Raw genomic sequence first — 16627 nt, forward strand, 5'->3', positions numbered from 1 at the left:
AGGCATTCAGATAAAAATTACACAATTTCCTTTCGGGCAATTTATCAATCACAAAGTATGGCCCTACCTTTAACAATACAGTCCAAAAGGCAAGCACCATTTTGCCTACATTGAGATCCCAGTTCATCATTCATGCACTGTAACTCTGCGTGACAGTTAAGTACACCCCTAACGAAACGCTACAAAACACGGCTCATTAATAGCAAACCCTGGCTGTACATGTGTACATGATAATGCTATCCTGTGGTGTTTTAAGTCAAGAAGTGAAAAAGAAAGAGTAGCTGCTTCCTCAGAATGGCGTTACCACATTATGAGTCATAATATACCTACTGTCATGCGGCACGCAGGCACAGTGCAACATGCTACACACAGCCTAACGTGTACGAGTAGGCCTATACTGCAATCTTGGAGTCCTCAACGCATGCTTTGCAATTCCTCATATACTTAGAAGAAAAACAAAACAACACCCCAGGCCACAAATTGAAAGTATCTTGGCAATTGCCGCATGAGCTCCTTGCTTTTTGCCAAGGTTTATAATTAAATTTTCATAACAGTATTATTATTATTTTGTGCTATATACATAACATGTAATACCGCATACAGCAACGATCATGTACATTGTACTAGGCCTGACACCGGTCATGGGGGCAACGAAGGCGATTGCAGCCATGCCCCCTTGTCATTGCCTTGGTGCCATTGAAATGCTCTGCCAAGTAGAACATTTTTCAATTTCCTTATGCACAATGTACAATGTAGAGTGCCTTTTTACCAAGGATAAAATGCCCTGGTGCCCTTGCCCTGGTGCCCTTGCTCTTTCATAAAACAAAAAACAGGCCTGTTTTTAACATGTTATATTAACTCCAACTTCCTCAAGTCATTTTCTAGTATAACATTTCCTCAATAAGAAAAAATAACATGTTATATTAACTCCAACTTCCTCAAGTCATTTTCTAGTATAACATTTCCTCAATAAGAAAAAATCGAACATCATCATACACGTATGTACCCAATCAAAACCAGGCACCAGATTGGAATGTGAAAATTCTTGAGAACATAGCTTTCAAGAGGATGTGGGATTCTCCTTGTTCTAGACAGATCTGAAACATCCCTTTTGTTACAATTTGATACCACCACCATATATTTTTGCAACAAAAATTTCCTCAGAATTTGTTTTTGAGTTCAAAATATTACACAGCCCCCTAACGAGAATTGTTATTCAACTTAAACAAAAATAATAATATTGCTGTCGGACTAGTCTCATTATGTGTTTACTTTTTAATACAGGCCAAACACTAAAATTACTGGCATCATGCCTGCTGACCTGGCAGGCAGCATAAATTTCTAGCCCTGCTGACATTGTTTGACATCTGACAACACACTAATAATAGAAATGGAGAAGCAATCCAGGCATTGAAGTAGATAGAAAGCTCCATCAATCGTAACGTAGAATGCACGTGCACTGGTTCTGAATCAGTGACTAATGAAATATGAACGTTAGCCTATGTACTTTAAAATTAAGGTGAAACTGACAACGGTCACGCAATATGATTAATTGCAATTATGAATTTACTGGTCATCCTACAATTCTTTCACAGATCGTGTTAAATGAAATTTGCCTCTGGCAAATTTATCATAAATTACATCACCAAAATAAAAACTGGATTGTTGGCTTGCTCACGGTTGATGAGTGATCAAAGCTATAATAACTTAAGATCTCGATCCCCTCTTGAAACTAATGGTGTGTGTGCAAGGACAATGCTGGAATTTCATCTTTGAGTTTGAGAGGGCAAACTCATCTGCTTAGCTACATGTACTTCCAGGAAGTAGGAAAGTCTTAGAGTCAATGGGATTGTTAAAGGGGCACCAGAGGAAAGACCAGGGGCCACATAGGCCATGCCAGACTAGGTATTGAAATAACCCCTTGCACCAACAGCAACTGCCGTGGTGCCCTGTGCTTTTGCTGAAGTGCCCTTTGCAAAGTTCCAATACAAATTCACATTTTCCTCGTAAAAGGACCGGCCTCTCATCAGAAAAAAATTTGCCGTGCCCCTTCAAGAGAAGTTCTATACCCACCATGGTCTAAACTGAATGTGATCCTTTTTTAATTTCCACCCCGGTTGTAGAAAAAGGTGGGTGCAACCATTAGGCCGATAGACTGTGCTGCATGTCCCGCGCATAGTGTTTTTATAAATTTTTGTTTAGCTTCTGGGTACAGTTTCTTCGCTAGTGTAAAGGCTGCAAAATCTTGCTCAAACTTGACGAACAAATAGGGCCTACAAGCCACATTTGTACAGTCTAACGCATGTGTGATGGTCAACGTGGTTTCCTGCTTAGGTTTGTCCCAGTTATATAATTTACACACCCCCTATTTTGTTTTAAAAGCACAGAATAGACGCATTTAACTTTTAGACTTACTTTATATTTCATTTTATCGATTGAACACCTAGACAATCAAATGTTTTGTACTCGGCACATTACTCCATTGAACTCTGTGTCAGGGTTCCCTCACTTTGTTTCGTGATAAGACTGGTTTTCCAGTCTAGTTTTTGGTATTAAATGTGCGTTCAGAATTTCCAGTCTGTGACCTATTTTTAAAATGGTCATTAAACTATATTTCTGCAGAAAGATGACACTCCTTCATCTGATCACTCGATGATTCACAGCTACATTGTACTTTAAATCCAAACACAATGTAGTGTAGAATTATTCCACAACACTTTCTCTCTATACAAATCACATTAGCAGGATTAAACAGAGTTGGCAGAAAGTCATTATTTTGCAGTCCAAGACAAGATGCCAATTACTTTTGCAATATTGTCCAAGTCGAGTCACAAAGTCAAAAGCAAAACTTAGAAGTCAAATTACAACATGTGATCCAAGTCAAACATTCGCATGACTCAAGTCACCAACTCTGCAGGATAAATATTAGTAACCATGTGGAGAAAGGAATGCAGGGTAACACAACAACCAATAATTAAAAAATTGTAAAACAAAACTAATTTATTTCCAGCTAAAAATTGTTTTTATAAGTTTAGCAAAAACTAACTTTACATTTAGAGTGGGGTAGCTGCAAAAGTTGCATTGGTTTTAATTGCCACATGGCCTAACTGTAACTATCATAAAACCCAAGAAAGTCAGAAAATTTCACAAGTCAAAATTTCACAAAGGAGTACAAAAACGCACCAGACACAGTTGTTGTGTTGAGTTGCTCAGCTTACTGGGTCAGGTGAGTATACAGACTCTACTCTTTATTGTAAATATTTAATTGCTTGCCTGACTGCCTATTCGTCCTTGAGAGATAGAATTATCACAATTTCAGAAAGCCAGACTTTTAATTAAGTAAATACAAATTTTCAATCAGAACTCAGATTAGAATTGTCGGAATTGTCCCATGCACAAATGTGGTGCTATTTTGTAATTGAATTGAAACCACTGTTTCGTTCGGTCAATGGACATTTTTAATTTAATTTTAAGCAACCAATGGCAAGTTCAACCGAAACCCTTATTTATTGGTTACGACTGAGGTCGGACAGCGACATCGCACCACCCAGGTCATGTCACGTTTAAATAAACTCACACTCATCTTCACAATCACACGGACACAGTGCAGACTGTAGTGTGACTGCGACTCGATTGTTAGTTGCGATAATGTAACCCATCTGCCGACGGCGGAGCCGGAGGCTTACGAGTCACTCCCATTCGATGCAGGGCGAAATGGTCAAACACGTACAATTTCGACAGCTAGTCAACAGATTTGCTCAATTTTTACCCCTTTCGAAAATCATGACATAAATTCTATGAACACCACCTTAATCCTCAATATCTAATGAATAACATTCAAAACACCACTGAGAAAGTATTTTGAAATAAAGTACAAAAACTTACCAGATCCCGGAGCGAAACAGTCACAAATTTCCCAGGTTCTATTTTGAACCTGTCACTTCACCATTTTGTGACTTCCCGATGTTCATTGCTGTTGGACTAAACCATTCTGTAAAAGGGGTGTTATACATGTAAGGCAGCGCGACAGTGCGTGTGCGCTGTCCGTTTACTAGCCTATGCCCGCTGTTCACTCACTTAAAGCACTGCCGCACTGCAGCACCCTTTGTAACACCCCTTTTACAGAATGGTTTAAAGTCAAACTCGGCTGAGGCTCGGTCGGCAGGTAGTCAATTCAATTGGCTGGTACCTGCGGTTGGGTTCAGCGCTTGGGGTCAGCGCATGGTAACCAGCGACAGGTTCAAAAATAGAACCTGGGAACTTTGTGACTGTTTCGCTCCTGGAATCTGTTAAGTTTTTGTCCTTTTTTTCAAAATATTTTCTCAATGTGTTTTTGAATGTTATTCATTAGACATTGAGGATTAAGTTCGTGTTCATAGAATTTGTGTCATTATTTTTTAAAGTGGTAAAAAATGAGCAAATTAGTTGACTAAAATATTTCGCCCTGCATCGAATGGGAGTGACTCATAACCCTCCGTTCGGCTACGCCGTCGGCAGGAGGGTTACGTTATCGCAATCGATTGTGTGACTGCTGTGCTGTGTGACTGTGTGAGTCAGTTTGTGCACAGATCAGTCTGGTCTGACTAATTTCAGTGTAAACACTGGGGGAAAAAACAACTGTTTTACTTCTAAACCCTAAAAGTAAAAGGCAAACAAATACTGGCTCCTCTGTTCACAAACAAATGGCTCATTGCTGTAAATTGTCTACACTCCTACTACAAAATTGAAATGAATACACCCAACCCCTTTTTTCACTTGTCGGAAACACACGTCTTTCGCTTTACAATTACCGCAAAACATGTAGGCCTACCAAAAAGAGAATTATAATCTTGTCCGCTCAATAAAAGTGTACATAACAGAGTGCACCCCGATCCCGAGTGTGCACAGCACAGCACAGTTTATAAAACAGGGGCGAGTAAGTTGGAGAAAGACCTTCCATCAAATCGCAACTTCTTTTTCCAAAACCGTTGTCCTAATCTCACCCAAATACAAAGCATTTGAACAATCAATACTTACTGGTTACAGACCGTGGTGAAACACTAATTTCCAAATAGAAAATAATGCCAAAACGGGTGGAAATTCACCTCCAATCCATTGTAGAAGGTTCAAGTGCCAAGCCACACAATCGTGATTCCCACGTAAAATAAATTACAGTGCAGTGTTGTTACGCCCAATTAAAGCCCAAAATCGTTTGTAGCACAATCTATTTTGAGTTAAAAAGTAGCCATGTTGGGCGCTATTAAGCCCAAAGGGCTTTATGTGTCAGGCGTACCAATTAGTATTGGCGAGTAGAATCAGTGTACTTACTCCCCGTTAAACAATCTATAAAGAGATTTAAGCTTCACTAATTATCTAAATTTAATCCATTAATGTAGCTTAAAATATGAAAAACTTATATCAAAATGTTAAGTAGACTTAATTAGAATAATATATTTGTTTATCTTTTATATTTGAAAGTAAAATAACCAATTCCGCAATCATAAAGTTTGCTAAATGCAGTTGCACGATTTGTTTAGTATGGCGACTGACATGTTCCCCCACTTTTACTTGTAAAGTGCACTTTGCAAGCAGGGTCCCATATTTCCAAATACCGCAATGATTTGCTTGTGAGGAGAAAACCGATCAGCTGATCGGGAGAATCCTCCTGTCGAGCCTCAGCCTTGAGAGCATCTTGACTGTTGATTGATAAAACTTATATTTGTAAGATTTGCTCAGCTGTATTTTTAGGCGTCGTGTGTCATCATCAGGTGATCAGTGGGGGAGGGAATATTTTGTCACAACCGTAGGGATAAGGGTTGAGGGCTTAAGTTTTCCCATCCAAATCCCAACTTTTGCGAGACATTTTGTTTGTTTACATACAAATCGTGCTTGATCATGTTGATTTGATGATAATGTGTGACACACCTCCCCTTCCATTTGTTGTCTATTCATTGTGTTCTGGGAATCTCGGAAATTCTTTTTTAGAGTATTTTTTTTAGGGGGTGCTTCTATAATTCTATTCAAGAGAAAAGGGGTTTGTTAACGAAGAAGATGATTGGAATAAAAATAAACATCTGTTAACATGCACTTGAATTGAAGTAGGTCAAACTTTTAACCAATCAGTGCTCTGGGTTTTATAGTGCTGTGTAGTAGTGTATAACGTAGGCCTAAATGAATGTGGGAACTTTCACATGGTCGGCCTGTTTTGAAATTTTGACACCTTATTTTGTTTGTGAACAATTTGCACAGTTTTTTAATTTCCAGTCAATCTGATCAAAATGATGGACATCCTTCTCCAAATCCAGCTAAAACCCCTGTCCTGGGTCACACTTTGGTGTCATTTCATTTTTTTCAAATTGATGTTTCCTTTCTGTTGACTCGCTCTTTATTTGTCTTCCACTACCTAGGAAAGAAAAAAACATGGACGTTCTGAAGCCACCAATTCTAAACATTGATGGCCGTTGCTATCGTTTGAATCCGGTGCAGAGGCCCTCTGAGTGGGTGGAGCATGAAGATGAAATGGAGGGGTACGACGAAATGTATGATGGTATGTTGTGTGATGTGGTCCTTCAAACGATTTGGGTACTCTTTACACAAAACACAATGTCCACAGATTAACTTTAAACTCATGTGATAGGATTAGTAGAAAGCAATTTCCTTAATAAAAGGTACAGGATGAGGTGCTGTCATTTTTTCTGAGAAATAAGTAAAATAATGTCACAAACGAATAGTTTTCATCTGAGTTTTATTTAGCATACAATACGTTTTTCACGCTCAAATATTCGTTGTCGACTGAGCGGAAAATTTTGTTTAGTGACTTGTTTTACGCACTTCTCAAAAACAACAGCACTTCAGCAAGTTATATTGAAAGGGAAGCCTTCTACCATCATTGTCTTCAAACTGTGTAATTTTAATATTCTGTGGACATTGTGTTTGTGTTACAAAAAGTACCAAAAGCGTTGTAAGCCAACTTTTTTTTTTTAAACCGATTTATAATTGTTTTAATTCTATATGATAAAACTGTTCATAGCATACACTTATAATTACCTGTGAATGTTTCATTTCAAAAGGTAGTCCTGTTTTTCAGATCCCCGTAAATCTGGAGCAAGTTTTTTCCACGCAAAAAGAATAATCCCTAAAGGGAATACACAATCTGAGAAGCGTTTACTGCAGTAAAACAATGCCTCTCAGATCATAGATTTGCGTTTCAATTCAGTCCCTGCTTGACTGCTCAGGTTTTTCCTAAGTATAAATATTTATACGGAGTTTTACTTCCACCATCATAAAATTGAAACTTATACTTCCTTGTTTTCTCTGCATTGGCTACAACCAGAACAAATCATAATGAAATGGTTTTTGCCTGGCACTCTCGAACAAAGCTATTGACAAAATAGGAAGACTGCCAACATTACATAGTTTAGTTGGTAGAGCGCCAGCATGTTTAGGTCACAGGTTCAAGCCCCGCTCTAGTCAATTTGTCTTTGTTCAATCCCAAGTTATTTTGAAACTCAATTGCAGATTAGTACCCAGAGGAAAGTTGTGAGTTTTCAGACATAAAAGAGACTGGCAATGGTTACATCCTAGATAGCTCAATTTGTAGAGTGCCAGCATGTTAATCCGGAGGTCAGAGGTTCAACTCCCGCTCTAGTCAATTTGTCTTTGTTCAACCCAAACTATTTTTAACCTCAATTACAGATGAGTACAACGAGGACAGACAAAGGTTAAATCCTAGATAGCTATCGAGCTTTCTTTGCAACGTCACAGCCCGAGTTTTTGCCAACCCATTGGAAAACTATGGAAAGCCATAAGTGCAAATCAAGAAAAAGATCGCTATTTTTGGTAACAATGTAACAAAATTTGTTGATTTTGTTTAAAACAAACAATTAATTATGAGAGGTATTTTATTTAATTGAAAGTTTGCAGAAAATGTTGAATTTTTGTTAAAACGATCTGTTTTTACGATTTAGTGTTTTACTAACATTCGGCCGACCATGCCAACCAAGGCGGTTTGTTTATCAACAATAGAAAGGTCTATAGCTCAGTTGGTAGAGTGCCATCATCATGAGGTCACAGGTTCAAATCCCACTCTAGTCAATTTGTCTTTGTTAACCCAACAAACTTGGAATCTTGATTGCAGATGAGTACAACGAGGAAAGTTGTGAACTTTCAGACATAAAAGAGCGGACAACGGTTACCTCCTAGATAGCCCAGTTGTTAGAACGCGATGTTAATCCAGATCACAGGTTCCCTGCTCTAGTCAATTGGCTTTCTTCAACCTAAACTATTTTTAATCTCGATTGCAGATGAGTAGACAGGAGGAAATCTGTGAACTGTTAGACGTAAAAGAGATGGACTAAGGTTACACCCTAGATTGCTCATTTGGTTGAGTACTGGCATGTTTATCCAGAGGTCATAGGTTCTAGTCAATTGTTCTTTAGTCAATCCCAAACTATTATTAATCTCAATTCCAGATGAGTACAATGAGGAAAGTTGTGAACTTCTAGACATAAAAGAGACGGACAAAGGTTACACCCTGAACCTTGAGATCCCCAGCGGTTTCTTCGGTCACATCATCGGGAAGAACAAAGAGACAAAGAAGAAGATTGAGCGAGAGACTAAGACGCAGATTGTCTTCCCTAAGGCGCATAGTGATGAGGATTTGATAGGTAGGGTGTTCGCTTTTAAAACGAAGATAATTTTCAATCTTGGGCTAGTTTGATAGTAGATGCTTAAATAAGGAGAGTCATGGATGGTTTTCAACATAGTGTTGATTTATTGGCAAAAAGTGGTTTATGCTCCATCTGGTAAGAGCATAGCTGAGTTGGCAATAAGGCTACAGCATTGACTTTTACTAAGGATGTACTATCAGCACAGATGGCGCAGATTTTAGCCAAGCCAAAGCTGTAGCCGCCAATTCAGACAAAGCCTGACAAATATTTTGACAATTGAAAACAAGATGCTCCAATCTGAAAATAGACCTAAATGATGTTCATTTGAAGAGGGCGCGTTCGTTTAGAGGTCTAAAGAAGGTTCCTCATTGGCCCATCCCGTGTGCCACCCATACATCGATGTGCGTTTGCCGCTTTTATAGCTCTAAAATTATCAGGTCAATGTATAAGGTTTGTTCAAGGTTTTGTTATTGTGTTTTTTATTTTGTTCATAGTTATTCGTGGAGAGCAGAAGTCAGGGATCATCTCGGCCAAAACAAGAATTGACGTGATTGTTTCATCTGCCAGACAGAGGGAGCCATTCACTCACTTCCTGTCTATGCCGTTCAACAGCGCCCCCACACAAAACAAGTTGCGCGAGTTCACGGAGGATGTGTTGAGAGACAGGAGAGGGGTATGGGTCAAATTCTAGAACTTGACTTTGTCCAAATTAAAAACAAGTTTCAGAGTAAGATTCAGGATTAGAAAATTTACCAAACATTGACTAGATTATAATAATAATACTAGTTGGTCGTTATAAAGGGCGTTATCACACCCCTAGCAGCATGTCAATGTGCTAATTTTGTTGTTTTTTTAGGGAGGGGGGGTTGAACAAAGAATTGACTAGAGTGGGATTCCAACCAACGACCTCCGGATTATCGTGCCGGCGCTCTACCAGCTGAGCCATCTAAGCCCTATGTTGGCGGTGTCCCTGTTTTGTCAATATCTTTGTTCGGGTACCAGTCAGAAGCCATACAACCATAAACTGACGTGTAGCCACCAGAACACAGGGGCCAACCCCTTCTCTCAACTAGCTACAATATAAGTGTAAAAACAACTGGGTTTCTTTACAAGCATTGCACAACAAAAGTAGACAAGGGATACTGACTAAGTAAAATTTAAATGATTTGGGGGTTGAACAAAGACAAATTTACTAGAGCAAGATATCAATCAACCACCGGCCTCCGATCCTGACTAGTTCATTTTCAACGTTTTGAAAATGAGTGGAACAGAAACAAATCTTAGTTTACATTTCTGTTGTGGTAAACCATTAATGTGTTCAAATACAAAACTGTTTTATGCACATTAATTTTCTCGATATGTTGTTGTTTCAGCTTAGTATGTTTTTTAAACTCACTGATGGTTTTTCGGGGGCTTTGTTTTCAGGATGAAGGACTGGATGTAAGTTTATTCCAGAAGCCGGCAAAGTTACATCTCACTCTTGGAACACTCGTCCTCATGTCAAGAAAAGAAGTGGTGAGTCGGAAGGGACTGATGGTAGATTGAAATTAATAATAAATCTATTTTCAAAGCAGTAATCTCCCTCAGAGGAGGCTAGTGCAGAAAGTGGAGAAAGTTTTGATTTTGTAAATAAAAATAAAAGGTTTAATACAGACCCGTTCCATCTACAATTCCGGCTTGTATTGTTGAATATTAGTTGAAATCTTGGTCGAATAAATCAAACCAATCCAGCTAGAATGCAAACAGCGCAATGAGAGTTGATCGGGGGTCTGGGTGCCTAACGAGTTCTGCCTAGGTCCAATTCCAATCGAGCTAAATGAGCAGGATACCAGTCACAGTTTGTACATTCGGCATAGTAGTCTGGCTGGTATCCTCATTCTGGTAATCATAATTTTGTTATGATTGGCTGCTTGAGTCGTGCTTCAGCCACTCTATGAAATCTGCCCAGGATTGTAGATCATGGTGCTACATGATAGAATATATTTTGCGGAACTACTGAAAGTAAGTGAGGTTTTTCAAATTATGTGAACGCAGAACAAGTGTCAAGCGCTCTGGGGTCAAGGGTCATACTTGTCCAGAGACTGGAAGAGTTTATCAATAGAAGAGTTCTTCTATCCTGGCCAAATATCTTGGTGGGCCCCTGGCCTCCATTCAATGTTGGTTTTCATTGCGCTGTCTGCACTCCTAACAACATTGAGCGGGAGGCAGAGGGCACGTTTATTGTGTACGTGGCATTTTGGTCGCGATCGCAGACCTTGGTACAGACAGCCATGCGTGTCGTCTTGTCCAACTCGTCATCCATATAACTTCATCTTTTCCTTCATTGCAGGCTCAGGCGCAAGAACTTCTTGAACAGTGTAAACAAGATGTAATCAAGTGAGGACCTTTTACGAAAACTAAATGTGAAGTGTTGATATGCAATGTAAATGGGATAACACAAATATTATGATTTGGGATTGAACAAAGACAATTTTACTAGAGCAAGATTTGAACCAAGGACCTCCGATAAATGTGCCAGTGCTCTACCAACTGAGCTATCTAGCCCTATTTTGGGTGATCTCCCTTTTTCTTCAATATCTTTGTTTGGGGTGCCAGTCAGAAGCCATACAACCGTTAACTGCTGTGTAGCCAGGGACCACACCCAAATTACGATACAACTTTGAAGCAGCAGCCAGGGGGTCACCTTAAGGGGATGCAACTTTTTGTTTCGTGAGCGGCCATATAGTTTTTATTCAGAAACTTAAGTTGTGCTCAATTTTTTCCTCCAATCACCACAGTCCAATCCTTCAAGACTCGTTTCTATTGGTCAATCTGAGAGGCTTGGAATACATGAATGATGATCCCGGCAAAGTTGATGTGCTGTACGCCAAGGCAGAACTTAAAGATGGATCAAACAAGTAAGATTAGAATCCTTGGTATATTAACTTGTTGGGTCCCTCGATCAATGTTGGCTCTCATTAAGCGATCTGCGCTGCCAATCTGACAGTCCTTGTAATTGTTCTAAAGACAACATCTCGCCTTCATATTAGGAACAATTTCAGTGTAGTGGCATTAATAGGCCACTGTAGCCTTTCTGTATGATGAGGTCAAGGGCTATGAATAAACCACTTTCAGTGAATGCTACTGGAGTCCTGCCGTCTTTAGAATATGGTGTTAGAAACGGGATTCAGTAAAAGTGGTTTATTTATAGCCATCATACAGAAAAGCTATGGTGGCCTATAAATGCCATTCCATAACAGTCATAACTTGATGGGTCCCCTGGATTCCAATCGGTGTTGGCTCTCATTGAGCGGTCTGCGCTGACAATCCTTGTCACAACTAGTTGCGTCCCCCATTGTTATCTGACTACCTGTTCTGGAATTATTTTGACAAGACTTCTAAGTTATTCCTAGTCCAAGATTTGTAAAGCATCAAACATTGGTTTAACAGACTGCAGCTCATCTGTGACAGTGTTGCAGAGAGCTTCACCAGGGCAGGGCTGATGCAGAAGGAGTATGAGCGGGTCAAAGTTCACATCACTCTCATCAACACGATCTTCAGGAAAGAGCCGGACGCTGAGGATGGGTCAAGAAGGGGCAAGGGAAAACGAGATGGAGAAGGAGACAGGGTTAGGGAGTCCATTGATGCAAGCAGAATACTTCAGGTAGGTTGCTGTACAGTTTGTTTCGAAACTAAATAATAATAACAATAACTGAGTCTTACCAAGTGCATGAATCCACCAAAGGTGCTCAAGGCGCTGTAACAACAACGGAAGAGAATTTAAACAAAAAGGAAACCATAATAAAATTCAGTCAAGAGAAAATGATTTTCATGCGAGTCCCGTTTTGAGAGACTTTTTGATTACTTGTGGTTTAAATGTGAATGGGTGGCTGATTCCAGATAAGTGGACCAAGTAAAAGTGAATATTTATCATGTCAAGACGAGATTAAACAAATGAGTGTAGAAGTGCGGTCAAAGTATTTTCAGATTTGTCCTATGTCGCTGATACGAAATGAGGCAGAACAAACTGTGTGGGAAATGTGATTCTTGAAAGACGATGAAGAGCAAGAAATTACACAAAAGTTACGGGCGTGGTTGACTTGAGGATTATTTGCAATTCAAGTCAAAGTTCTGGACTGATGTCATGAGTTTGGTGACTTGGACTTGACTCAAGTCACATCGGCAATATAGTGAGAACTGGACTTGACTATCATGACCAGGGCTTTATGACTTGCAAATGACATAAACGTGGCCTGAGTGAAATTTAAGATTGAAGCTATCAATTTTGTTGTACACAAATTTACCACTCCTGTACATTGTGTAATCTAACCCTTGCTTTACTTGTTTTTATTTTGTATTGTCTTGTAGGAGTTTGGGGACTACTCGTTTGGGGACTGCCTAGTCAATACAATCCATATATCGCAGCGAGGCTCATATGGGGTAGATGGTTATTATCTACCTGTTGGATCTGTAACACTGCCATGATGATGCAAACATTTTAATGGACAATTGGACATAGGTCTTTTAGTAATGGATAACGTGGCTACTGCATCACTGGGCATGTTTGGGCAGCGACCATTTGTCAACCACAAGTCAATGTTCCATGGTGTACCTGCATGCAATACATCATGGGTACCAGGCAAAGTCGCCCAATGGTCGACAATAGTCTCTTGCTCGAACTCGATCATTGCTGAAGGAATTCCATAAACGCTACCTTGGTGTCGAACTATCTGATGATGGACAATAATATGAGAAAACAAGAATGCTATGTAATGAGTTCCTTTTGACATTTTTTATTGCCAAGTGGCTAGGTCTCAGGTGATTTTTTGTTGGAATAAATTACCTTTATGGGCTTTGAGGCATTGCATGGTGAGGTATCAATGTATACTTGGTTTACGTTTTCTACACCACTTGTACATCTACTTGCTGGATAGACAATGTTCTTTTGAGAACTTGTATTGCTATTTTATATTCTACTACTGTATGCGGAGTAGATTTTGGGGAATTTTTGAGACATCTCAATTCTGAAAAGAACTGTCCTGCTTTTCTACTACCTCGGCTGAAGGTAGGAAATCAGTCGGGACAACTACTTTCTCTTAGTGGAGTGAGGGGACTTCTAGTCATTAACTTCACTGCCGCCGAGTGAGTTCTTAATTGGTCTTTTAAAAATGTGTGTTTACAAACAAACTTTTCAAAACAGCCTGATGTCGTGATTGAGGGTTTGGAAACAACAAAACAGATGGACATAATACACTACACAGCAGATCTATTGCACTAATCTACAGCAAGCTGCAAGTTATATTAATTTATTTCATGATATACTCTGAGTACGTTTTAAGTATGATTTCACAATGATTTTTGAATGAGGGACACAAGGAATCGGGACTGTGCAAGTCTCCAGAGTATTCAAACTTCCAGGACCAAATTGGTCTGTTTGTTTGCTTGTTTGTTTGCTCGTTTGTTGAGATGATCTTCCCATCAAGGGAACTCGTCAAACTCCCACACAGGGATATAAACACCAAGCTGGCAACAGCCAATCTCTCCTACAAAGATCGGTTTAACGTCAATGATTATGAATTGCACAAATCAAGAAATTGTGATTCAGTAACTAGACTACAATACTTATTCTAGTCATTGTGAAATTAGTGGTGAGCATTGGGGATTCCAACCCACAGAACCTTGTAATTGCAACCACTGGACCATTCTGTTTCTCCTATATCTTCAGTTAAACAGAGTTTATGGCTATAGAAATTACATTGCATTGTTGTGAAAATGAACCTTCAGCCATGAAATATATCAAAGTAAAAAAGTTTTCAATAAATCATTAAAGAAACATGAGAATAACACTTGACCTACAATGTTTCATTCAATGTTATCATTAAACCTATTAAATGGTCACAGAAGGTCAGGGGTGACTGGGTTTCTAAAAAGACACCATTCTCGTCCCAAGTTATTATCTTGTAACATTATAAAATTAAGAATTTTTTTTTCTCGTTTTTGATATTGGGGAGACTTGCACAGTCTATTGCTGATTATCATATACGAATAACAGTTCTGAAACTGAACAAGTTTACACATACACTTGTCATGCATAGTATAGAATGTACCTTTTTATTCAAGGTTGATTTGATACCAAGGTTGCCATTAAGAACCTTCACTGTATCAATGAAAATTACGAATAGTCAACAGGCTTCTTTTCAAGTTCCTTCTGCGAAGTTGCCCAACCCCCTAAAAAAATCCTTACCAATATTTACCACTGTTCAAAATATATAGCGGAATTACACAGCATCGAATTTCTTTCTTATTTTTGGTAAAATAAAATAAAAACAAATGAACTAGCTTGGCCAGATTTAGATCTTCGGTCCCAAAGAATCCTTTGTAGGCAAGTACAAAGACGGATACAATAAAAGTTATATGTGAAAGTTTCAACTAAAAAAAGTGTCTACTGAAAACATTACAAAAAAAAACTACAGTATAAAGGCAAGCATTTATAATTAAAGAAAACTTGATTTGATCAAGTTATACAATGTTTGGGTTGTCCGTAATTCTTTTTGGTAGTGTTGAATAATCGTGTAACAATCTTAAAAACCGTGGCTATCTGTTTATGCTTCACAGTTATGGCTCTCCATAGTTTTACTGACCTCGGTTGGCAAAACCCAGGCTGTGATGTTGCAATAAAAAAGTAAAAAACATGTATGAAGCACCATTTCATATCGGGGATGATATAAACCAGACTCTCATCTAAACGCAAATGTTTTAAAGTCTGCCTGCTAAACAAAAATGTTTATAATTTTCTCAAAATACAATAAGACGTGCTCTTTGATCTACTGCTCCAGTAGTGAGGATACTGTTCCTCAAAACCTATAATTCCACCGGTTACTTAAAGACAGTGGACACTATTGGTAACTGTCAAAGACTAGTCTTCACAGTTCGTGCATCTCAACATATGCATAAAATAACAAACCTGTGAAAATTTGAGCTCAATCGGGCGTCGAATTTGCGAGATAATAATGTAAAGAAAAAAGCGCCCTTGTCACACAAAGTCGTGTGCTTGCTGATGCTTGATTTCGAGACCTCAAACTTGAGGTCTCGAAATCAAATTCGTGGAAAATTACTTCTTTCTCAAAAACTACGTCACTGCAGAGGGAGCTGTTTCACACAATGTTTTATACCATCAACCTCTCCCCATTACTTGTAATCAAGAAAGGTTTTATGATGATAATTATTTTGAGAAATTACCAATAGTGTCCACTGCCTTTAAAGGTGGAAATGCCATCAAAGGCACTGGACACTATTGGTAATTACTAAAGATAATTTTAGCATAAAATCTTACTTGGTAACAAGCAATGGAGAGCTGTTGATAGTATAAAAACATTGTGAGGAACGGCTCCCTCTGAATTAATGTAATTTTTGAGAAAGAAGTAATTTCTCACTCAACAAATAAAATACTTCGGCTGAAGCCTTTTACTACAGTGTATTGCATCTGAATGCATACAAAGTTGTGCAACAAGGGTGTTTCTCTTTCATTATTCTCTTGCGACTTTGATGACCAATTGAGCCCACATTTTCACATGTTTGCTACTCTATGCAAATGTTGGGATACACCAAAGGAAAATACTAGTCTTTGACGTGTCCAGTGCCTTTAAAGGTACTTCCAACGATCTAGAGCTCTCTGTTTCAGACTGTTTTGTCAGCAACGACTCTCACCCCCGTCATAGAAATGGTGCAATACTGTGTGTCTCAAAAAAAACTACACACTTTTGAAATGGCTGCCAAATAAAAAATATACGACTCGGGGGGGGGGGGGGGGGGGGGGAAAGGTTTATAGATGTATGGATAGCTTATGGATTCAACTTTCACATGAGACCAAAAAGTCTTGGGTTAGCACTGCTCACTGACGAATAAGAAGCCAACATCTTAGAGTGAATTTTGTAAGCTCCGAAGGACTTGCCTCTCACAAATTGGAAGGCTAATTCCTGCGCAACCTAATTTTCATACAC

General features: G+C 38.9%; 2 protein-coding genes across 10 annotated transcripts in view; one reads left to right on the plus strand and one right to left on the minus strand.

The window, feature by feature from the left end:
* The window catches only part of LOC117298336 (FERM, ARHGEF and pleckstrin domain-containing protein 1-like), a 79694-nt gene extending 72516 nt beyond the window's left edge, over window positions 1-7178 (minus strand). For 4 of the 6 annotated variants that reach the window (XM_033781532.1, XM_033781533.1, XM_033781531.1 and 1 more), the window contains exon 1: window positions 5017-5127. The gene's annotated coding sequence lies outside the window, so the exon portion shown is untranslated. Of the gene's footprint in view, window positions 1-67; window positions 278-5016; window positions 5128-7026 lie in introns of those variants that run through there. The other 2 variants (XM_033781529.1, XM_033781530.1) reach the window with 2 other exon arrangements.
* Window positions 5605-15156, plus strand: LOC117298337 (activating signal cointegrator 1 complex subunit 1-like). 4 transcript variants are annotated; one of them, XM_033781535.1, is made up of 9 exons: window positions 5605-5747; window positions 6387-6526; window positions 8451-8645; window positions 9143-9321; window positions 10074-10163; window positions 10978-11024; window positions 11426-11545; window positions 12078-12291; window positions 12996-15156. In XM_033781535.1, the coding sequence occupies exons 2-9, from the start codon at window positions 6400-6402 to the stop codon at window positions 13110-13112; spliced, it is 1089 nt and encodes a 362-aa protein (XP_033637426.1). In that variant the 5' UTR covers window positions 5605-5747; window positions 6387-6399; the 3' UTR covers window positions 13113-15156. The 4 variants fall into 4 exon arrangements, with proteins under 4 accessions (XP_033637426.1, XP_033637425.1, XP_033637428.1 ...); XM_033781534.1 differs by having other exon boundaries at window positions 5605-5700; XM_033781537.1 differs by having other exon boundaries at window positions 5605-5700; window positions 12099-12291.
* Window positions 15157-16627: the final 1471 nt, after the last annotated feature.

Source organism: Asterias rubens, chromosome 13 (genome assembly GCF_902459465.1).
Source record: "Asterias rubens chromosome 13, eAstRub1.3, whole genome shotgun sequence".
Taxonomy (NCBI): Eukaryota; Metazoa; Echinodermata; class Asteroidea; order Forcipulatida; family Asteriidae; genus Asterias; species Asterias rubens.

What these genes read in the sequence shown, in the direction of transcription:
- LOC117298337 (XM_033781535.1), top strand. Translation starts at nt 6,400, where the DNA reads ATGGACGTTCTGAAGCCACCAATTCTAAACATTGATGGCCGTTGCTAT. An exon ending in TAGTGATGAGGATTTGATAG is followed by an intron (nt 8,646 to 9,142) that starts GTAGGGTGTTCG and finishes TTTTGTTCATAG; the next exon opens with TTATTCGTGGAGAGCAGAAG. An exon ending in ATGCAAGCAGAATACTTCAG is followed by an intron (nt 12,292 to 12,995) that starts GTAGGTTGCTGT and finishes ATTGTCTTGTAG; the next exon opens with GAGTTTGGGGACTACTCGTT.